General features: G+C 40.8%; 3 protein-coding genes across 3 annotated transcripts in view; 1 reads left to right on the forward strand and 2 right to left on the reverse strand.

Moving 5' to 3' along the window:
* The window catches only part of LOC108100852 (AF4/FMR2 family member lilli), a 100,291-nt gene extending 82,803 nt beyond the window's left edge, over positions 1–17,488 (forward strand). The window contains 1 exon segment of the mRNA XM_017204931.2: positions 11,627–17,488. Within this exon segment, the coding sequence (XP_017060420.2) occupies positions 11,627–14,638 (3,012 nt within the window). The 3' untranslated portion in view covers positions 14,639–17,488.
* Positions 17,489–18,356: 868 nt separating this feature from the next.
* On the reverse strand, positions 18,357–19,266 carry LOC108100853 (mannose-binding protein A-like). The gene has a single exon (XM_017204932.2). The coding sequence runs from the start codon at positions 19,215–19,217 to the stop codon at positions 18,384–18,386; it is 834 nt and encodes a 277-aa protein (XP_017060421.1). The 5' UTR covers positions 19,218–19,266; the 3' UTR covers positions 18,357–18,383.
* Positions 19,267–21,587: 2,321 nt separating this feature from the next.
* Positions 21,588–22,570, reverse strand: LOC108100833 (accessory gland protein Acp29AB-like). Its single transcript, XM_017204904.1, has one exon. The coding sequence runs from the start codon at positions 22,557–22,559 to the stop codon at positions 21,714–21,716; it is 846 nt and encodes a 281-aa protein (XP_017060393.1). The 5' UTR covers positions 22,560–22,570; the 3' UTR covers positions 21,588–21,713.
* Positions 22,571–24,203: the final 1,633 nt, after the last annotated feature.

A 24,203-nucleotide genomic window follows, 5' to 3' on the forward strand; every position in this document is an offset into this window, starting at 1 on the left:
CTATAATTATAACTAATTTGTGTATGGAAGAAGATCTGCCCGCAACAATGGCGAAAAAAAGCAAGCAGCAAGTGCAACAAATGCAACATCGACAGCAACAAACTACATCCACATCCAGTGGAAAAACGCCCCAAAGAAACACTTGCCTTTTGTCAGAAGGGGGAAAATTACAAGGTGCATAAAAAAATTCTGGTCCATGTAGCAACTTAACATAAATTAAAACCAAAAAAAAGTTGGAGTTATTATTTTTTTTTATTTCGGTTCCCTGAAGTATTAATGAAGCATTCAAATCCAAACAACAAAAATATAAAATTTTATTCGTGGTTAGAAATAATCTTTCTTATAGTTGCTAACCATTATTTTTGTAAATTACTTCACAACATTAAATCTATTGCTTATGCACATTAACCGTAATTGTATATTTAGTCCTAATTGAAGTGAACCTCTATCAAAATAATTATTTTCGACTAACCTATTAATCTACCCACCGCCCCATCAGTTGCGGCAACTTCTGTAAAACTAATCTAGTCAAACACTAATAAAATCAGACCCCAGTTGACCCCACAACCTGGCGTATCCTCGATAAGATCAGAAAGTTGGGGGGCAAATCTTTTGTGCATAAATAATTAGAAACTATCCGAACAACTCTGGCATCAAATTAAAATAACAGACCAGCAGATTTCCAAGTGGAGACAGAGTTTGTAGCAGTTGCATATATATTTATATATATATATAGTAGTTCTTTTTTTCAGGTCGATCTACTTCATCCAGGCGTGCTAATGAGCTACGGCCCAGGATGGATGGATGGATGAATGGATGTGTTTGGTTGGATGGTTAGTTGGATTCTGGGCTGGGATGTTGGGATGCTGGGATGCCACCCGGAGAGGCCCATTCATGTCTGGTGCCGGGGGAAGGGGAGTAGGAGGAGGCTGTGGCCATAGTTGAAGCACTGGAGGCATGCAACCAAATGAAGTGCCAGAAATGCGAAGCGAAATTGCATAAACCTCTCGACCAGGCCAAACGTTCAAGTGGATGGGGCGAAAAGAGTGGAAAGCACGAAATATTTTTTACAGTCCTCCGATGGCTGAGTTCATTAACATTCCAAACTTAAAAAATAAAATGAGAGCGCAAAAAAAATGGGAACTTCCTTCGTCCTTCTCCGTAATTCAGGTGCTGCTGCTGCTGCTGCTGCTCTTGCTGCCACTGCCCAATTCCTGTCAAACTGTGTGAATGTGTGCGTCTGTGTGTGTGCGTCTGTGTGTGTGTGTAGTGTGTTTTTCTAGGGTGGACCACCAGCGCATATCCCTGCAGGACCTGCTGCCGTATCTACCCCTAGCTTTGCAAATCTAAATGACTTTATTACTTTTTTCCCCATTTTTCCAACCCAACTCTGCTTGTTTTTTTTTCATCCTTTTTTTTTTAGTTCTGTTCTGAGCTGCTCCTCTCGACATTTTGCTCCCTCCGCTCGGCTTCTTCTTCCACTTCCACTCCACTGCTACTTTCATTTGAAATTCCCGCAAGGATACAACAAAATGCGGCAGAAAATCAGCAGAGCCAGCAGTGGAATAAAAAAAAGAGAAAGAAACGCAGCCAGGATTGCAGCAATGCAAATAAAGAAGGCCCGGGACTGCAGGGGTTTGGTTTTCTGGTTCTATTTTTTACCCCCGAACCCCCTCGACCCCCCTGTTGAAGTGCTCTACGGATTGTTGTTCGGCGGGGGTTATCCAAACCCCTCAAACCCCCTCTGAAATTCGCTTGAGTTGCTGTTTAAATGCTGTGCGCAACTTGCACTGGCTTGCATGCCCCAGCTGAAATTTAATTAGACAACAGAAATCCAAAGAGGGGTGCAAACTTTGGATGTACTGGCATGTAGGATATTCATTTTTTCTATGGGCCGTGTTTCAAGGGTAAAGGGTGGGGCGGGGATCCTGGGGAGGGAGAAACTCGAATACCCTAGAGCGCTTACCATTTCCCAGAAAATCGCACTCCTCCACTTAGGGATACAATGGGAAAGAATGGGGGAGAGGGAAATGCCAAGGAGTTCTCCATCCATTTTCGCCATTGTTGTGATTCGCATACTGTGATGTCTCCCGCTTGGGGGCATCGCATTAATTGCATTGCATACTTTTGGGCGTTGAGCCAACACCATCCCCATTGTGGCTGCAAGTGTGTGTGCTTTTAACCCCTTTTTTCTTCGCATATACATATACAAATTAATAATGAATTAAACTTGACTTTCGCCTCGCTTCTCAAGCCACAAAAGAAACGCTTTCACGCTCAATTAAATAACAACGAATGTTTTATGCTCTTTGAAGTAATCAAAGTGCTATTACATTGTTTAATATATTTCATAAATTTATTTTCTTGTAATGGGTAATTGAAAAGCAATCAGTTCTAAATTAGTTTCATAACTATGATTTCTGAATGAGTAATCTTATGACTTCTCAGATTAATTAAATAACTAATCTGTATATTCAGCAAAATTTTATTTATACTTTATAATACTCTAAATTAGTCCCTTTAATTTTTTGTTACTCCGAAATTTAAACCTTAATTTCGTAGACTCTTTCATCCGTAATTGGTATCTATCCCATTTGAATAGCATACCCCAACACTTCAAGGATGCTTTTAGCAGACGTTTTTGTGGTTCTTTTCTTGTACTTTTATACTTTCTTTAATGTTTTTGGCATTTGGTTTTTGCGCTGGGATTTTCCTTCTCCTTGCCTGCTTTTTTTTTTGCTTCTGAAGCTGATGCTTTTTCACTTTTTTTCCGCCTGGCTTGGGGGTTTTATTCTGCGACAAACTTCGGTTCAATGACATTTCCTGCTCGCTGGTCGAGAACTGCCATAAAATGAAATTCCAGTTGCGGTGACAAACGAAAAATTACAGCCACACGCCCCGAAAAAAGTTCCCCAGGCGATTCCACTGGCCCGCAGCTTTAACGGGGCAGTAGAATTTACAGAGGAGATTTCCGCTCGGATCCTCCGATCCTCTCTTCGCACCCGGACCTAATTAAATCCGCCAAACCCCGCATGATTTGGCCTGGAAAGGCTGCGATTGCCGGTTAGAAGAACTCATAGAGAAGATCAGCTGGCGGTCATAAAGTTTTACTGGCCTTCGTCTCTCTTTGGCTGGCCGGTGACCATCTTTGGTCAGATGGAAATGCTGGCAATAAATAAATCGAAGCACTGCGAATTGAATCGGAACGGAGCCGTTGGAAAACACTAAACAAGGATTGCCGGACGAACATTTTCATAAATCGCCGGGGATCAAACCTCTCTCTTTCTTTATTGCATTCTTGTGCAAAGTTTTCGACCATTTCAACTGTAAAAGAAAAAGGCGGCAGGAGTTTAAGGAGGAGCAAGAGGAGGATGAGGTGGAGGTCAAGTGGTCAACAATGCGCACTAAATGCCAAACACCTTTAAGAGTCGCGAAAATCTCTTCTAGCCGTTTCTCCGTTTCACTGACAGTTTGACAAACATTGCCAGCTACCTCACTCCCCTCCCGCATCCCCAAGCTCCCCTTCTCCCATAAAAACCCTTTCTCCCCGCCTGTCACTCATTCTCCATTCGAGTGCAAACCAACTGGAGCTTGACTTTGTCAAAAGTCTGGCTTGCCGTTGAATTTTTTTTCCTTCCACTAAGCTGTAGAACTTCTGCCAGGAAATCTATATAGAAGTATTTACAAATGGCTCCACGGGAAGAAATAATTGATTTAAAATATAAATCAATAGATTACTTTTTAATAACCAATAATAAATACAGAAATCAATAGTTTATTATTTGGGGAATTACTCTGCAACTAGTTCATTTGATTCTCTGTAAACATTACTCCCCCTAAAATACTGAATTCTTTCTCCTGTTGTGATTACTTTTATTAAACCTATGTTTTCGGTGTAGTCCCAATCCTCCCGAAGACTACCACTAAACCACTATATTCTATGCAAAGTTTGACTGACGTTTCGACCTGTCTTAGTATCTTGGGGGGTGTGGCTGGGAAGCTTTTCGCCTCCGAGGCAGGCAAAAGTTGCCGAGAAGTTTTCTCTAATTTGCTGTGGTTAAACTTTTTAATTTAAATGACATGGACCATGCAGGGGGTGAAATGGGGAAGGGGGAATTTGGGAGGGAAAGGGGGAGAGGGGATGAGCTGGTTAAGAAGTGACGCCCACGACAAGCGACAGTTGATGGGCATTTGGGGCGTGGCCGTTATATGTTCATGTTGATTTTGGTGCCATGCCCCAAAAGATTTTCATTAGCCCAAGAACAACATCAACATCGGATGGACGAAGAATGGAGGTGAAGTGGAGGTGGGTCTATCATTTACCGCTTTCTCACAGTGTCCGGAGAGAAAAAGGCCAAAACAAATCATAAATTTTGTGGGCCAATTACTCTGGCCAATTATGCAGCAAACAAATGACCCATAATGAAGCGGGGAGCTCCATCTTCTCCTGCTGCTGCTGCTGCTGCTGCCGTTGCTGCAACTCGTGTTGCAGTTGCTGCTGTTGCAGTTGCAACTGCAGCTAGTGGGGCAACCTGACAAAGTCAACATTTATCTTGCCATATACGAAACGCCGGAGAAGTTTTGAATTTTGCATAAGGTTAAAGTAAAAAATGAATACTCTTAAAATAAGTAAACAACTTTAAACAAAATTTATTTTTAATATTGATGATTTTAAAGTAATAACTAGAATACCTGCACATACCAATTATGAAAATTTAGATGTACTTCGAAGTACTCTGAAATGAAATTATTATTAAATTAAATATTAATTATTGTTTACAAAACAAGAATTCTTTTTACAGACTCCTTCATTTTTCTTGAGTTTTTCCTTAAGTTCTCACAGTTTTTCCACTCAAGTGGGTCCGCTTATGATAGCTACCCCGTTTCAGTGACCGTTGCCATCCATTTCCGTGGCAGAGACAATAAAGCCTTGGCGGGCAACAAATAAATTTCAGCCCCATGATGGCCAAGGCGGCTGCCAACAAAGTTTTTTTCTTTGCTGGAGCCCGAACCCAGCCTTAATTGCCATGTTGCGGCAACATGTTGCTGATCAATAGGAAACCCCACTCGACTCGACTCCGAACAGATGATAATGGCTATGCAGCAGTGGCAGCGTGGAGCAAATTGTCCATGTCCAAGTCCACGTTGAAGTCCAAGTCCAAAGTCAAAGTCGAAGCCGAAAACCCGATGCTGAGGTCCCCATGATTAATGACAATAAATTTGAGTCTCTTCTTGGTGGGGAGGGATCTCCCGGGTTTTGGTGGATCATCAGCAGCACAATGGAAGGCTTGATTAGAGCGGCTCAGAGCGAAATCAGAAGCTGGGCCTCGTAAATTTTAAAAATATGGCACGCCGGCTGTCATAAAAATGCAATGCAATGTTGCAATTTGTTGCTCTTTCTACCGCGCTGCATAAAATTAAGTGTGACTATTGCACAGGAAAAAAATATAATTTAATGGCTACTTAATGGTTTTTAATTTAATCTGGTATACTTGGTACCAAATTGTGAATTAATTGTGTTTACATATTTAAAATTAGTTTGATCAAAGGCAAACTCAATTGCTTTGCTTTGGAAGAAAGTTTAATTGTGTGACTGTGTGTGTTTTTTTAGAAAAAAATTCAAATTCAATGAGTAAATCTACTTATGTTGAATTTGAATTTTTTCCTGTGTGGCAATGTTGCAGTTGCGCTTGCGCATTGTCTGACTTTGTGCCATCACTCAAAACGTCGCACGCTAATTGGACAGAGAAATTGCAGAGTGCAGAACAGGGAAAAACACTTGAGAAATACAAAAAAAAAAAAAGAAGAGGAATCGCTCCCAGAACTGCGACCCGGCATGATTTAGTAGACAAGACATTAGCTTTTTATTTATCTTACGCGCAGATTCGGTTTCATTTAGCTCCAATTGGAATTTCCCCTGCTTATTAGGCGGACTGCAAGCAGCCAACTAGAACCCGGAGCGGAATTTGTTTTCGACTTCATTAAAAGTTGATTTAAATATTTTTCTGAACGCAAAGTATTCTCTTTAATCTCCGCCATATATCTTCCCCTGTGCAATTTATTTTCATAAACCTATTTAATTTCTTTCCTTGTGCTTTCTTCATTTGTTCGCGCTTTTTACAGTTTTTAGTTCTGCGCGTTGCGCTTGAAATGCTGATTATTATGATGCTATTTAATTAAATCACCCATTATTTTAATGGATCTGCATAGAGTTATTAACATGTTGGTAATCATGGAAAGGCCTATGTAAAGTAGTAAAATAATGGGCGAAGGTGTCGAGCAAAATGAGCAGAGTGCAATTTAATTACAAAAGTGATTTAGGGATTACAACTTAACTCAAAGTTTGTTATGATATTTTTGTAGAGATTATGCATCGTTGGATTAAGTATCTCCATCTATGCAGCCATTTAAAGGCTAAAACATTACCTACATAAATATTTATATTTTAAGTTCACCTGAATCAATACGCTTTATGGCTATGAACACTTTGAACTCCTTTCTTGAAGGTTTCGAGTTTGCTGTGTGTGTCATGGTCATGCTTGGAAACTCTTTACAATAGTTGACTTTGTTCCTGTAACTTACATTTTTTGTTGCTCGCTTGTGTTTTATTTTGTGGCTGTTTTTGGCGCTCTCCTTCTTTTTGGAGGCAGACAACAACACGAATGGAAAATTGTAAAATGTCGCCGTCGCAAAAGGGGAAAGAGAAATGGGCTAGTAGCGAGTAGTGTATTGTCGATGCGAATTCGGCGGGGTAAACAAGTTTACTGCCAGCGCCAGACGCAAACAAAAACAGCAAAAGAAAACCAGGAATACACCTAACAAATTTGTATAATTAAGTTTATTTTATGATCCAAAACAACAAACTAGTAACCAATATTAAACAATTTAATGTAACCCATTTAGGGAATAGCTTAGAAAGGATTTTGTTTCCAATTCTTTTATTCTTTTCTATTGTTATATTTTTGTATGTGTTATGTCATTTCTTTCCAAATTTTATTAATATAAATATCCCTTGATTAAAGACGTTAGCTACCATGCACCAATTTCATTTAAGTAGAAGAAATATTTTCTATTTTTATTGTTTGAAATTTCTTTGCGTGCATTGCAACAACTGCAACAGGCAACAAGATGACGCCAAGAAATGCAGATGAGGCTGACAGCAGCCAAACGACGACGACCATGTCGGTGCAATGTTCAATGCATATGGGTCGGTGCTCCATTTCCACATGGACGCCACTGCATCCACAGCCAGCCCGAATCCCCGAACCCCAAAAGCATCCTCATCAATTGGGGAACATGGAGCAGCAGCAGCAGCAGCAGGACGACGCCGATCTTTGGCTGCATAATTGCCAGTCTAAATCAATGGGGCGCAAGTTGTTGTTACTCTTGTTGTTGTTAGTGTTGTTGTTGTTGCTTTTGTTGGCGTTGCACCCATACATGACTTGGTCGGACTTCATTGTCAACGCCGTTTACCATTGCCATTTGCCGTCTCCATCGGCAAATCCACAACTACCACATGCCCATCCACATCGACGTGCACATCCAGCGCATCCACAACCACATCCACATCCACAGCCAACTGGAACTGCAACTGCATCTCCATCTCCATCGGCATCGCCATCTCCATGTCGCATGTCCCAAGTCTTATGTCCATGTCCGTCGCGGTCGTCGTCAATATTTGCCATGATCTTATCGTCAAGCGGAGTCATGTCGCTGCCATGGCTCTACTGCCGAACCCACCTCCGTACCCCCATCCCCCTTTCCCCCCAAGAGTCCCCTCAAAACCCCCCTCTGCCACACCCCTGGGCAACAGCAGCAGTCACTTGGGTGCAATTATTTTCTAGATACACTCGCTGAAGAAGAGGTACTTGCCTGTGTTGACTCTAAAAAAAAACTAAATTATGAGTAGATTATTTAATGCTTAACATAAAATATTAAACTTTTTGTGCATTTTAAATTTAATTTTTTATAATATCAAGCTTTAATATAAATCTAATTAATTTTTGTTTGTAAGCAACAACATTTTTATATTGCTGTGATACAAGTTTTGGTTTTATTAGAAACAGTTCACTTATCAATGTTTTTTTTATAAATAGGTAATTTTAAGTGAACTGTTTTATTTTTCTAAATCCTCCAAAGGTTTAAACTTAACAAATATTATTTTTCTGTCTATATAAAAAGTTAAAAAAAATCAGTATTTTTTAAGGCAATTGAGAATGAGCATTTGAAGAGGACTTAATTTAACCATGATTTAAGTTGAGAATACGGCGGCTAATTCGAATTCCTTTTATGAATCCACCTTCTGACTGGCAGGGTATACCGTCTCTTTAATATATACTGATCTCTTTCGATCTCCTTCAATGCCTTCCCCCGGCTCCGATGCACATCATCTTTGGAGCTGAGTTATGGCAAAAGACCTTGGACTTAAGCACCAGCGACGTTGATACTTCGCTCCTCCGCTCCTTCTGCTCGCTGGTTGGAAACCAAACGGTGCCGTCTTGCACCCGCACTGGCAACCAAGATGCCTCCTCCGCCACCTCCTCCTGCCCCCCCCTTCGACCTCACTCCCCCTTCTCCTACCATCTCCTCCGCCTCCGCCTCCGCCTCTGCCAATAGTGCAATTTGTCATTGCACCGTCAGCGACGACGCGTGCGCCAGCGAGGAGATTCAAGTCACTGAGCTGCCGGCTGCTCCTCAGCTTTACTGCTCCGAAACACTGGGAAAAATGTAACATTAAAACTACATTAATCCAGAAACTTAAAAAAAAAAAAATAAAAAATAATTTATAACAAGCACAGAAAATGTTGAAGCCGGAGTGCAAAGTGTTAAATCCAGACATGAAAAGATCTTTAAAAACTTTTGTGGTACCTCGAAGAAAACATGATCATAATTGCAAAAAACTTTCTACTTTAAAAATTTCAAAATACTTAAAAAATTTAATTGGATTAAACTTTACAAATGGTAACAAAAATGCAAATTGTATAACCTTACCATTTTATGAGCACAACTTTAATTGCATTATGACCTGCATAAATTAGTTCAAGATATATGATAGGGTAAAGACCTTCGAAAGTAGTTTGAAGTAAATTGAATAAATCCATTTCTTTTCGCTCAGTGTACTTTAAAGCTCCTTGACTGCCTCGTTGCTTTGGTGCCTCGTCATCTATCGCCGGCTGCCATCTGCTTACAGTTAAAGCGACTGTCGGTCGCCGCTCCTCGAGCTCCGAGCACCGAGCACCGGGCATCATCTCCTGCTGCGTTCTCCTTTTGGCCCCGACTCGGTGGTGCTTGGTTGCCAGTGGTGCTGCTCACCAGCAGTGGTGCAGTTTGCCGTTCGCCTATCAGCCGGCTGAAGATGGCGCTCCTTGGCGACGACTTCTTTATGGCTCTTGATTTTTATGATTTTGCTATTTAATGGTTCATTTGTGGGCCTCCACTGCGAGTGCGAGTGCGAGTGCTCGTATGTGTCTGGCTTCCAGTTTTCTTATCGCAGCGCTATATCTTTTTTAGCATTTTCAATGTGTGTCTTATTTTGTTTTATATTTTTTGCTGTCGCCCCGTTTTGGGGGGAAGTCTTCTGGCTTAATCTCTCTCACTGGAGTGCTGTATTTTCTTTTTAAATTTGTTTATATCTTAGCTGGTAGCCTTTGGTTAGCTAAATGGCAAACCAAGTCCAAAGAGAATCTAGTTCATTGCTAGCTTATGTGGCATACTTTAAGGCTGTTGGAATGGAGGGAGAGATCAAGAACTGGTTGTTAAAGGCTAAATATTTAATGGCAGCTCCCCTAAAAGCTGAAACCCGATGCCGTGATTATGCTAATGAGCCGTTGTTGACACGCTCGCTGATCTCGCAGCGCTCGGATCTTCAGATCTCCATCATCATTAGCCCACCTTTCGGATTAACATTTGCCAACTCAGCGGCAATCTCTCGAAGAAGAAGAGGCGACTTCCTATCAACAACCAACAACCAACAGCCAACAACCGACCACCGACTTCTGAGTACCAACTACCGACTCGCTTCGATCATCGCCATCGTTTGCCTTGGCCATTTGTTTAACTGCCGCTGTGACACCTCCTCTGCGCGTTGCAATCGCGGATGGGATGGGATGGAATGGGATGGGAGGACGCAGTTGGCCATGGAGCTGTGGCTATGACGATGGCTATAACGATAGCCATGGCTATGGCGATGGCGATGGGTAATGGATAATGGCGCCGCCTCCATTCAAAAATCACTTTATGGCTGCTGCGTCTGCAGCTGAGGTTGTGTTGTCCATAATTGGACGCAGTGCCAATCATTTTAACAGCTACACAAACACGCAAACCGCGAAACCGGCTAGGATTGCTACCCAGATCCCCTGCTCCTCCTCCTCCTCCTCGTTTTCCCCATTCCACTCCACAATTCGCGTCTTCCTTTAACCACGCTGATAATGCAAATTTGTGCGAAACAAGCGGTTGCGACTTCGAGTACCTCACAATTAAGTGTTTGCTTTGATTTATGTTTTCAAAACCAAGGCAACTTTGTGCAAAAATGTCTGCTCACGCAATATGGAAAGAAATTACAAATTCAATCATTTAACCAAAGGTTCAAATATGTGATATTTTTTGAATAGAAATATCATATAAACCTTGATATACAAAAATACCATAATAAATCAGGCTATCAGGAATGCCAAAGGTAACAAATGAAGTTTTAATGGGGTTCAAATCTCTAAAGGATATAGTAAAGTTTCAGAAGTACTTTTAATTCCCCCTTTAGGGTGGACCCAAAATATATTTGTTATTTAAAGAAATTCGGTTATTACTATGTACTTTTCGATGTTTAATTAGTAATAATAGATGTAGTTTTTTGAGAATACTTTATACCCTTGTTCCCCTCAATTATAGGGTATAATGAGTGGTAGTACTTCGAATGAGACAACTGCTGGCAGTCACTTCAAAGCGGTCTGCGTTTACAGAACCAGGAGGAAGCCACCATCCGTCCATCCGTCCAGGGGGGAACCAATCTCCTTTCCCCTTCTTTGGATGCTGGTTTCTGGTTTCGTCTCAATGACAATTGGCGCCATAGCCGCGGGGTGCGTTTGGGGCTTGGTGTCTGGCTGCCGAGGATCGCTCCTTTGGAAGTTCGGTTGTTTGTTTATAATTAGCCCACTCGCTAGCCATCGACTGCAATTCAAATTGATGATGGCTACTGGTTTTGCCAGGCCTTCACTGCTATTTTAATGCTCGATCAATTTTCTAACAGCCTTACGGTCTCCACAGTGGAAAACTAACAGCAGAGTTCACTAATTTGTTTAAGTTAACTTAGAAGTGTAGAAGTTCATTTCTTTAAAAGTATGTCCTATAGCTAATTACTTAAATTAAAATATAGTGAGATTATACAGAAAGGTACAATATTTAAATATTATAACTTCTGTAAAATAAATAAAATACTAATAGAATTCTTACATAAAAGCTGTTGTGAAAATTTTATTAAGTATTTAATGTATTAGAAGGTAAAGATTTCTTTGGACAACCAGAATGAGACTATTTTTGTTTTCCTGTTTTAAATTCTATTTTTTCCAGTGTCCTCTTTTTCCGATCGATCACTTTTCTAACAACCCTGCCTCCTTCTCCGATCTCCTTTCAGGCGGAAATGCTCCTGGACGACGGGCTGCTGGGATCGGGACACGTTCTCGGATTGGCGGCACATCCGCACGGACTGGTGGGCGCCCTGGCCCCGCCCCCTCCGCCGCCGATGAAGCAGTCGCAGATGGACATTCCCAGTGGCAAGAAGCAGCAGCAGCAGCAGCTGAAGGGAGCCTCGCCTGGAGCGGCCATGGAGTACCACTACCAGATTATGTATGCGCACTGTGTGCAGCAGCAGCAGAGGGAAAGAGAGAGGGAGAGGGAGCGGGAGAGAGAGCGAGAGCGGGAGAAGGAGCACCTGCCGCACTCGCATCCCCTGCCCCTCCCCCTGCCACTGGCCCACCAGCATCGAGCCGTTCTGGTGGCCACCGCACCACATCCCCACGGGCCGCACCACCACCCACCGCCGGCCGCGCTCAACTCCTCGTCGGCGTTCCGTCCGTGGGGACCCAGCAACGCGAAGGCCTTCCTGCACGCCTACAATGCCACGCTCTCCTCGCTGCCGTACGCCTGCCAGGATCCGCCGGAGCTGCAGAATCCCGAGCGGGTGGTGCGCAGCACGGACAAGCGGTACGCGGAGCGCACCTACCAGCCCAACGTGGCGTTGGCGCCGCGCAAGAGCATCCTCTCGAAGGAGCGGGACAGCAACAAGGAGCGCGAGCGGCTCGCGGAGCGGGAGGTGATGGAGCGCCAGCGGCTGAGGGACAAGGAGCGGGACCATCAGGTGGTGCACATCAAGCAGGAGCGATCGCAGACCCCCACACCCACGCCACCCACAATATCGCCGAACGAAAGCGTCGACGTGCCACTGGATGTCGTCGAACCGCCGCACACCTCCTCCAGTGGCAGCAATTCACCGTTACCCGCCCACCTGCCCGCTGCTCCTGCAGGGAGTGCAGCACCACCAGCAGGCGGTGCAGGTGGTGTACCACCGTCGCAAGCCACAACCACAACGGCAGCAGCAGCAAGCACAACAACAACGGCGGCCGCCAACCTGCGAAATATGCGCAGTCCCGAGGAATTTTCAGCGGGTGGCAGCAACGAGATTACCTCCTCGACCTCGCCGCACCACCAGTCGGTGGTGCAGCCATTGGGGGCGGGGACGGGGGCGCCACCGCCGTCGCAGCACATCATAGCCACCGTTAATCAGCATGCCAAACTATTGCCCAGCTCCAGTTCGCTGCCGAATGGCAGCTCGTCGCTGGCGGCCACGAACAACGAACCAAGTCGGATTAGGATCAACAAGAACCTGATGAGTCAGCAGCCGGTGGTTGGGGTGAGTCCCCACCTCGCTCCACACCACCACCATCAGCAGCAGCAGCACCACCATCACCACCAGCAGCAGCAGCAGCACCACCAGCAGCAGCAACAGCACCACCAGTCGCATCACCACATGACGCATCACTACAGCCATGGTTACTACAAGGCGCAGGCCTCCTCGCCCACCCAATCCTCCAGTGCCGGGCTCAACCTGAGCACCCACTCGTCGAATGTGGTCAGCTCACCGCACCACCCGAGCCACCACCCGAAGTCGCAGCACAGTGCTGGTGGTGGTGGTAGCCACGGCCTTTCCAATGGAAAGCCTCATTTGGGCAGCGAATTCGAGCTGTCCACGGATACGGATGATACGGACAGCCTGAACGGGGAACCGGACTCGAGTGCCATGTTGCCGCCCTGGGAGCAGGCGGTGGAGTCGCTGCGGGACACGCGGCCCAGGGATCGGGAGCGGGTGCTCCACCTGCTGCAGGGATTGCTGCAGGAGAACCACCAGTATCGCTACAAGAACATCCAGCTGTGCGAGGCGCTGCACAGCAGGGATGCCCAGATCGCCGACCTCACGGAGCAACTGCAGCGGTATCGCAGGCAGTTCGAGGAGCAGGAGTGCAAGGTGGACCTGCGCAAGATGCCGTTCAAGCAGCAGACGCGACTCGAGGAGATTGTGGTGGCCAGCGGAGGAGGCGCCGGCGAACGGGAAGCGGAAGCGGAAGCGGAAGTGGAGGAGGAGGAGGACGAGGACCTCGAGGAGGAGGAGATGGAGGACAGGGCCAATAACAATAATCAACAGGAGCTGTTGCCGCTGATGAAGCCACCGCCCCCGGCGAATGGCCTGCGTAGGAGTGCCACGCCCCTCAACTGTTGTACGAGCGAAGGGGAGTTCCTCGAGAAGCTCGAGGAGCCCGAGAACAAAAGGATAAAGCTGCAGCAGGTGGCGGAGGAGGAGCAGGAGGCAGGCAGGGAGGAGAAATCGCAGGAGGAGGAGGAGGAGAGCCCCTCCAACAACTCACCAGCCACGGAGTCCGATGAACTGGAGAAAGGCGAGCGAAACGGGGAGAAAAGCCACCCAAGTAATCATCTTAAGAGTCCCCCAGCCAGTCAAACCTCCAGCGATGAGGAAATGGAGGACGACGAAGACGACGAGGAGGACGAAGAGGAGGTCGAGGAGGAGCTGGAGGAGGATGAGGGTGTCCAGGTGCAGGCCCCCCACAGCAGTGCTCTGGCCACGCCCCCCACGGCGACAACGCCCCTTTCGCCGGACTCGGCGGCCACCGCCGGTCAACTTTTCGATAGCAGCAACAGCAGCGACGAGTCCTCGATGAAGAAGGCCCAGATGTCCGCCTGTCATGCCCTGGAAAAGATCAGCAGCAACGTGGCCAGCGAGGAGAGCAATCGCAGGCTCGAAGAGGAGAGCCAGGACGCAGAAGAGGATGCGGAGGAAGATGCAGAGGAGGAGCCGGAGGAGGAGGAGGAGGACTCCGACGACGACGAGATGCCATTGCAGCAGCGGCAGCAGCAGCAGCAGCAGCGCCAGTGGATGCCACCCCAAGCCCAAACGGTGGTCAGCGGATCAGCTCAGGCGGTGCACCAGCAGCATGCCGCGAACGCACCACATCCCCCGATGGCCACCAAGGCCAGCAAGAAGCAGACACCACCAGCACCACCCACGGCAGCCACATCCACCACAACGTCGGCGACAACGAACTGCGAGTTACAAATCAAAAAGGAAATAGCCTAGAGATAAAAACCCCCAAAAAAAAGAGGAAGAAACTCTCAATGAAAAGCTCCTTCCACACACACACACACACACACACACACTGTTGGAAATTTAGTTAAGATCGCAATTTCACTTGGAAAAGAAAGTGCAGCCGAAATTCAAGCACAAAGCCTAAACGCACATTTTGCCCGTTTTATGGGTTTTACTAATCTTTCGAGAAATGAAATATATTTTGAAATACTAATTTGGTAATGTTTATAAACATGCCCGCTGGCTTTTCAATTGTTAAATCTAACTGAGTGACACGTCATCACATTTGTTTAACAAAATCCTATTAGGGATTACCAACTGAATTTTAAATATTACACATTTTCAAATCATTTGAGTTTTTAATACAACTTGAACAACCCATATTATATTTAAAGAAATTTATAAAGAGCAAACCTTAAGATCCTGGGAACGTGAAAAACTATAATTTTTCCCCTGTATCGCAACTACTTTTCAAAATTTTAATATATTTTCAAATCGCTTTTACATAGCTTGAATTGATCTCACTCAAAAGAAGAAAAGAAAAACAAAACAAAAAGGACAAAACAATTTATTTATGCTTCCCAATTTCGAAAATCTTTCAGCGTTGCTTGCAGAAATTATAAATGAAACCAAAGCTTTAAAAAAATTAATTTTGTGTATATTGTTCAACGACCAATTTGTGCGTGTGTTTTTAGCACTTATTGCTAGACCTAATTAAGATATTATTTTTTACACTTGTAAGCTCTGCAAGACATTTAAACCCAAAACAATATTCAAAGCGAGGCTTCAAAAGCAAAATTTAGAAAAGGTTTTTCTTTGGTCAGACAGGCAGCTGGTTCTTTTTAAGAAAGGAGGGAGGGGATATGCACATAGCCCTCTGGAAACCAATGTAATTACACTAAGTTAACCCTTAGTTTAAGTTGAACAGACAAATCGATAGAGAGTAATGAGAAAACACACAAAATGAACCCACCACAGATAACAACAAAAATATACGCTAAACAGTTCTAAAATAAATCTTATTAAAGAAGGAAAAGCAAATTTGTATGAATAAGGAGTTGCAGCGTTAAATTTATACAATACAGATATGATTAATATACTACGATATATGACAGATGATGAGCAGGAAGTGCTGGATTATTAATTAATCCCAGCCTCCACGAGATGCATAAACATATACATAAGCTTACATAAAGATTAATATTTATTGTAGCTGCTAGTTATAATTCGAGCAATTCTCTTAATTGTATAATTATAGTCTTCTGTTCTTCTTCAAGTTGTAAGCTTTGCTCTGTAGGCATTTAGTTTCGTAGATCGTAAACATAAAACAAAACATTTGCTAACTAGTTCTTAAGGCTTCCTTTTTGGCTTAGTTCTTTGTCTATTGTGAATGACATCGACTGGTCCTCGTTTTTTTGTATATATAATTTTTCCCTCGACGAGATTAGAGTACGGATTTTAGTTGCCAACACTTTGTGAGAGACATTTGTATATGCAAGATATCTTCTGGATAATAACCAACTAAAAACAAACCCAAGCCAAGAGCCAAGCGAAAAGAGCGCAGAGATTTCTAAAATCTATAAACTTTTGTTATAAAAACATATTTCATAAATTATTTATGCCTGTGTGTGTTTGTACTTTCTAAAAGAAAACATTTCGTTCTGTATTTAAGAATACAATTTCTAAATTAAAATAAAACAAAAGGAAACAAAAACCATTTAAACAAATTCAAACCAAAATTTGTTTAGATCATAAGCTAAATTTATGTAAAATTGTATAAATTTAAACAAGCGATAAACGAACACTTAAGACGTAAATAAAACATTTATAAACCATTCAAATTGAGACACTAAGCATTAAAGAATCCATTGTTATGCATAAAAAAAAGTTTAAAAAATTCACAAACAAATTGCAATTGCCTTGCAAAAAAAATAAATAAAAACAAAAACATACAAATTATTGTAAATGAATTCTCTTCAATTTTGTGTTTTATTTGCCAGAACCAGAACCAGTACGATAAATGAATAACATTAAATAAGTTAAATAACACAGCTAAAGAACAGAAAAGTACCGAGTGAATAGGGACGAAATATGGTTAATCAAAAACGTCAAAACGGTTTTCAGCAAATTTCGTGTATTTATGGCCAAATTTTACAAACGATGAAAATAGTTGAGCATACAGAGATGAAAAAAACCCAAACATGTTTTGTATCATTTTTGCTAACAATCCAAAGAGATAAACAACAAAACAAACAATCATTTTTATAATTAAACGATTAAAATATATTGACAAATTTTACATAACCCGAGTGTTTATATATGACATATTATATATATTTAAATTTAAATACGAGATAGAACGATGCCCAGCTAAATTCGAGCATCTTTGCCCCGCTTAATGAATCGACTTGATATTGTTAAAACTTAAACGTGCAAAGGCTAAAGAAGAACAAGAAATCACAAAATAATGGCATAAGTTATATACTAATTATTTAAGCATGCAGCAACAAATCCGCGTCTTGTCAAAATACAACATATACATAAATATATGTCTGACGATTCAGAATGCAGAAATAAAATGTACAAATTGTGGAGCAAATAAACAATAGAAAATGTAGTGAGAATTCGGGGGGAGGAGTATAAACGAAAACATAAAATGAAATGCACCACAAGCAAATAAAGTTTAATCAAATTAAACAGTTAATGAAAAAGCAAATTTGACTTCAACGTTTCATATTTAAGTAGTGCAGAAACAAATAAATACAAAAGAAAAATAAATTATTACGTATGTAATGAAAACAAAAACAAGAAATAAAAAAGCGATAAATATTATGCAAAATATACCACTGAGGTTTTTATTTTTCAAGAAAATTTATAGACATTTATGGAAAAAACTGCAAAGGTAAAGTTTTTTTTTTTTTTTTCAAAAAAATTAAATTTTTCAGTTACCTTGGAGGAACCCAACATGCAGTTTTGGTGTTTAACAATTATTTCCCATAGTAGTCATTTTCTGATCCCAAATATTTTTAGAAGGATCTATTAAGTTATTTAAAAGTTATAAACATACAATAAATGTAAAATTCGAACTCCGTATGGAAAACATTTATTCTTTTTCGAGAACGTCTAAAAGATTTCTGATTTCTTAGTAAGAGCGACAGTAACACAAAGCAATCTAAGCCAGCTACGGTATTGTATAAAAATGTTCAACATTCTAAATAAAACTAGCAAAATTAAACATTTTGTCGAATTCTTTTGCCCACTGTATGTTGAAAGCGCGTAAAAGTAAAATTAGCTAGGTTTTTTAAGTTACCGCTAGATGTCGCACGAAAACACATGTAAAATAAATGTAAAATTATTTTTTTTTAAACAGTATATTTACTTAGGCCTAGTCAAGATTACAATTATTTATTAAAAGCAGTGGCGGATCCAGAGACGATGCTTGGGGGGAAATTGAACTTATTCTTCGATTTGGGGTTTAAACTTATTATTGCGAGAGAAATACAGTACAAATTATAAAACAAAAATTATCCATCCCAATTTTTTGGTAAACAAAGTGGTTATATTTGAAAAGTCAACCATAGCAAACAAGTAAAATTTTCAGGTTCTGTGGTTCCAAGGGGGGAAATTTCCCTAATTTCCCCCGTGGATCCGCCACTGTTAAAAGCCTTGTGTTTTCGACTTACATTATATCAAAATAACAATATAAAACTAGGTATATATATATCTCCATTTTAATTTAATCATCCGCAAACTCGCAAATATATTTGTGTTCAAAGGAACAACTGTCAACCCACATGCCACCGTTATGCACAGTAATGCAATGCTGGTCAGAGTGATTGTATTTGGGTTCTCCAGGTTTCCACTTCAAGAAGGGAGCTTTCTTTCCCGTGGATTTAGATATAAACACGCCTTTTTCAGCCAAATCACTAATGCCCAGCATATAACTAATATCCGAATTTAGTTCCGCAACGATGTTGTTAAATTCTTCTTCATTTTGGATAGAAGCTAAACGTCCGCCTATTTTTTCGCAGGAATCCGAAGCATCCGTCCAATTTTGTCCTTCATCACTTTCAATATAGAAATACCTCGATCCGATCAGCTTGAACTTAGAAGACATCATCGTCACTTTAGCATCAGTTTTATTTTTAAAGCTGTTCAAGTTTTCTTGAATTGAGGAAAGTTTTTCCTCAAGGTTGTCCTGTGAAGCAGTCTGCTTAGATTCCATCCTATTAAGCCTGTCTATGATGTCCTCCACCTTCTTCCAGGATTTCTCCAGGGATTCCTGCTGCCTTCCAATTTGAGCCCGAGTTTCTGTCTGCTGGTCCTCTATTCTTTGCAATTTGGCCTGAGTTTCATTTCGTTTTTCATTATCGCAATTGTTCCACTCATTCTGGTGCTTGGCAATGTGATCAATTAGTGGCATTAAGGCGGAGAGGCAAAATTCGCCACATTGATTCGGAGGATCCTGTAACAGGCACATGAAACGACCAGAATTCTCGGATACCGACAGGGTTTTTATGGGGATTACGGCAAGAATTGCACACAGAAAAGAAACTATTAACTTGGACATTTTGTCACTCTGACCCTCTGGGGACAAAAGTTTATAATGAACTGATTCTGGATGCATTCACTGACTGTCGATGAGCGAGAAGTGCGAGAGTGGTGATAATAACGACTAACTGTAAGCCGTATATATTATATATGCTGATTATTCCATATTTGTTGATTATTTATTTCGCCAGAAATACTAATACTTAACTATACTATACTACAAAACAAAAAAAAAATTAAGCTTTTAGATGCTTTTCTTATCCCTTACTCTTACAGTACGGGCCATTCTGAATATGTTGAAAAGTAAGTATTAAGTAAAAAATACTCTTCGTACCCCAGTTCATAAATTGTTGATCACCATAGATTTCGTTGAAGCGACGTGTTTTTATAAAAATTTACCAGTATTTTTTTTAATCAGATTTGATCATATTCCTCATAGTAACTGGTGTTTGAAAGTCGAGGAGCTTGACTACAGAGTTTTTTCTCGTTTCATTTGGCATAGTACAATTTGTAAAGATTAAAAATATTACAATATATGATGAAATACAATAAAAAGCCAAATCATGCGAGGTTTTTCTCAGCCGGGTATGACTAATGTAAATTTATTGCTCTACTTTCTTCGAATATTAGTATCTGAGGAAAAAATATTTAGCAAGTCAAACTTTTAGACTTAGACACATTTTAGATCCGTTAATGTAATGCATAACATATTAATTTTATAATCAACAAACTGCATTAGATAATTGTGAATTTTTTTGACGATTTTTATGATTTTTTCAAATTTTTAAAAAAGTGGGTTTGCTGAAAATTGACCAAAATTCACTAATCCTAAGTTCATATCTTTTCGTATTTTAGTTAGATTTTCAAGTGGCATACCTCTAAACATAATTCTGTTTCATTGAATTAATATAAATAAAAATTGAATTAAAATTCGTGGAAATCGGATGACCATATCATATAGCACTCATAGGAAAAGTCGGTGAAAAATGTGAAAATATATAGAACAAGAAAGGAAGCAAGGACATTATCATTACTGCTGCCCACTGCCGCTTTACCAGAGAAGGAAAACAACTTGAAGCCCAAGAATTCCAAGTGCGCGCAGGCTCCTCATGGACAAATAGCTACGGGACTCTCATCCAAGTTGCAGCAAAAAAGTCGCACGAGAAGTACAGCAAAAAAACGTCTGTAAACGACATTGCTGTTATGCGATTAAGTATGCCGCTTGTGTTCTCCAGCAAAGTGCAGAGCATTTCCTTAGCCGAAAAGAATCCGTCACCCGAAACTCTTGCGAAGGCTTTTGGTTGGGGACAGTGAGAGAACAGTTTACCAAGGAATCCAATTCGGGGAATATCCGGAACATCTAAAAGGCGTAGAGCTTCTTATTCAAGATTGCCAGAATTATCTTTTCACCACTGAGGATAACTTTTGTGTCCATTCCCGTGGAAAATCCACTTGTGGTGGCGACTCTGGTGGACCTTTGGTCGTTGACCAGCAACTTGTCGGTGTTACCTTATTTGGCCTGGGTCAATTATGCGACGGATTTTTAGCCTTCGCAGGTGTCCCTGCTTTCCGGAACTGGATTTTAAATGCCATTGAATCTCTTTAAAGGTACATCTTAAAAAATAAATTGCATACACATGTTTCACATTTTTGAATAAAAATTGAATAAAAATGTTTATAAAGAATAAAGTAAAACAAGGCTTTCATTTAAATTTTCTCAAAAATATCTTTTAAGAAACAAAAAAAAATAATTTAATATGCATACAAGAAAGGAAGCTAGCTTCGGCAAGCCGAAGCCTTGCAGACATAAAAGATGTTGAACAAAATACATAAAGGCTAAACAACCAAAGGCTATTCCAAAAACTATTCAAGTAAAAAGTAATCCATTATTTGAAGAATAGATGGCTCAGTTTTTTGCAAATAAAGATAAAGGATTTTATGAAAGGGTTATCATAAAATTACTATCAAAATGGAAATCGATTGTGGAAAAAAAGCTTTGAATTTCATGTACCAATAATGGATTACTTTTTACTTGTTCTTTGCTAATGAAAAAGATTATGCAGAGAGTGGGCAGCACATATGCACCACAAGCAAAGGAAAGCATAAACCCGTTTATGGAAACCACTCAAAAAAGTCGAACTAGGTACAGTAAGTTACCGCTAGACATCGCACAGGAAAACATGTAAAGTGTGTGTAGAATTTAAAATTTTAAAAACAGTGAATACCAATGGATATAAAACCTAGCCTGTCGCTGAAAAAAAATATAGAGTTAAAGTCGACGTTGGTTGGAAATTGTGCGCATATAAATGTTTTTTGTTTGCCCGCTAGTTGACATGTGGAAAAAATAAAAAAACAAAAATGTATTTAAACAACATTTTCGAAAGATGAATGTTTTTTAAAAAATTAAAAATTAATTCTTTATTTATTGGGCATTCAATAGCGTTTTACACTTGTTATATAAAAAATATAAAAATAGATATAACCATTTTTTGATGTTGTCCTTCTCCATTTTGACTTAATCATCTGCAAACTCGCAAATGAATTTGTGTTTAGAACAACCGTCAACCCACATGCCACCGTCGTGCACAGTAACGCAATGCTGGTTAGGGTGATCGTATCTGGGTTCTCCAGGTTTCCACTTCAAGAAGGGAGCTTTCTTTCCGGTGGATTTAGTTATAAACACGCCCTTTTCAGCCAAATCACTAATGCCCAGCATATAACTTATATCCGAATTTAGTTCCGCAACGATGTTGTTAAACTCTTCTTCATTGTGGATAGAAGCTAAACGTCCGCCTATTTTTTGGCAGGAATCCGAAGCATTCGTCCAACTTTGTTCTTGAACACTTTCAATATAAAAATACCTCGATCCGATCCGCTGGAACTTAGAAGATATCATCGTCACTCTACCCTCGGTTTTATTTTTAATGCTATTCAAGGTTTCTTGTATAGCGGAAAGTTGTTCCTCAATTTTGGCCTGTGAACCTTGAAGGCCCGTCTGCTGAAGTTCCATTTTATTAAGCCTGTACATGATGTCCTCCGACACAACCTTCTTCCAGGACTTCTCCAGGGATTCCTGCTGCCTTCCAATTTGAGCCCGAGTTTCTGTCTGCTGGTCCTCTATTCTTTGCAATTTGGCCTGGGTTTCATTTCGTTTTTCATTATCACAGTTGTTCCACTCATTCTGGTGCTTGGCGATGTGATCAATTAGTGGCATTAAGGCGGAGAGGCAAAATTCGCCACATTGATTCGGAGGATCCTTTAACAGGCACATGAAACGACCAGAATTCTCGGATACCGACAGGGATTTTATGGGGATTATTGCAAGAATTGTACACAGAAAATAAATTATTAACTTGGACATTTTGTTCCACTGACCCACTGCAGACAAGAGCTTATAATAAACTGTTTCTGGATACATTCACTGACTGTTGAAGAGCGAGAAATGCCAGAGTGTTGATAAGAACGAATAACTGTAAGCCATTGGACTGATAATTATACATTATATATATACTGATTATTGCATATTTGTTGAATATTTATTTCGAGAAATACTTGTTATGCTAAATAAAAAGAAAAAAATAAGAAAATTTTTTTTGTTCCTTTACTCTTACAGTCCAGGCCATTCTTATATATATATATATAATAAATTAAGTATCAAGTAAAGAAAACATTTTGTTTCCCAAAAAGTACATAAGTTCTTGATCAGAATAAAACTTTTGGAAGCGGTGTGCTGATTTTAAAATTTACCAGTATTTCATTTAATTAGATTTGATTATATTTACCATAGTAACTAGTATTTGAAGGTTGTTCTTGTTTTATTCGGCATAGTACAAGTTCTAAAGATCATATATGTAGTATAATTTTTCTACAAGACCTTACAATCAATTACAATTAATTATGTTTCTCATGGGAACTTTTTCATAGCCGGATTTCATCAATTTTAATCTATTGCCCTGTTTTTTTCAATATGAGACACATTTTAGATCCTTTTTTAAGTGCCATATTTCTAAATTTTCCAATTTTTTTTTTGTTAAAAGTTCTTGGAATACTACCATAAAAATAAAATGGTACGCGACCACCTACTAATGCATTCTGTTGAAAATGTGAGCAAGAGCAGTAGCACATTTTGTATGAGCCACAAAAAAAAAGTCTACAGTTCCGATAGTTCCAGTTCATTTTGCACAGTTTAGTATAACTATTCCCTAGGCTTATACTGTAAATTCTGGGATAATCCATGTCTTGTGAATCTTATGGTTGCTTGAGCATTTCTCCACTTTAACTAAATCATCTGCAGACTCGCAAATATATTTGTGTTTAGCGGAACAGCTGTCAACCCACATGCCACCGTTATGGACAGTAACTCAATGCTGGTGAGGGTTATCATATTTTAGTCTTCCAGGTTTCCACTTCAAAAAGGGAGCTTTCTTTCCGGTGGATTTACATATAAACGCGCCTTTTCAGCCAAATCACAAATGTCCAGCAGATTACTTAAATTCGAATTTAGTTCCGCAACAATGCCTTTTTTTCGCAGAACTCCGAACCTGTCGTCCAATTTTGCTCATCAACTTGTTCAATATAAAAATATCTCGATCCGCTTGAACATTCTTTTGTTATTCATTCAAGTCAGCGTTTCCTGTATGGCTGTAAGTTCTTCCTCAATCTTAACCTGTTTAAGTTCAATCAAACCTGTTTAAGCCTGTCGACAATGTCCTCCGAAACCAGCTTGTTCCAGGATTTCAGCTGCCTTTCAATTTAAGCCCGAGTTTCTGTCTGCTGGACCTCTATTCTTTGCAATTTGGGCTGGGTGTCGTTTAGTTTTTCATTATCACTGTTGTTCCACTCATTCTGGTGCTTGGCAATGTGATCTATTAGTGTATCAGCGCGGCCACATTGATTCGCAGGATCCTGCAAGGCACATGAAGCGATCAGAATTCTCGGAGAACGATAGGGATTTTTATTGCAACAACTGCACACAGAAAATAAACTATCAACTTGGACATTCTGT

The sequence above is a fragment of the Drosophila ficusphila genome, unplaced genomic scaffold (genome assembly GCF_018152265.1).
Source record: "Drosophila ficusphila isolate 14025-0441.05 unplaced genomic scaffold, ASM1815226v1 contig_855, whole genome shotgun sequence".
In the NCBI taxonomy this organism is placed as follows: domain Eukaryota; kingdom Metazoa; phylum Arthropoda; class Insecta; order Diptera; family Drosophilidae; genus Drosophila; species Drosophila ficusphila.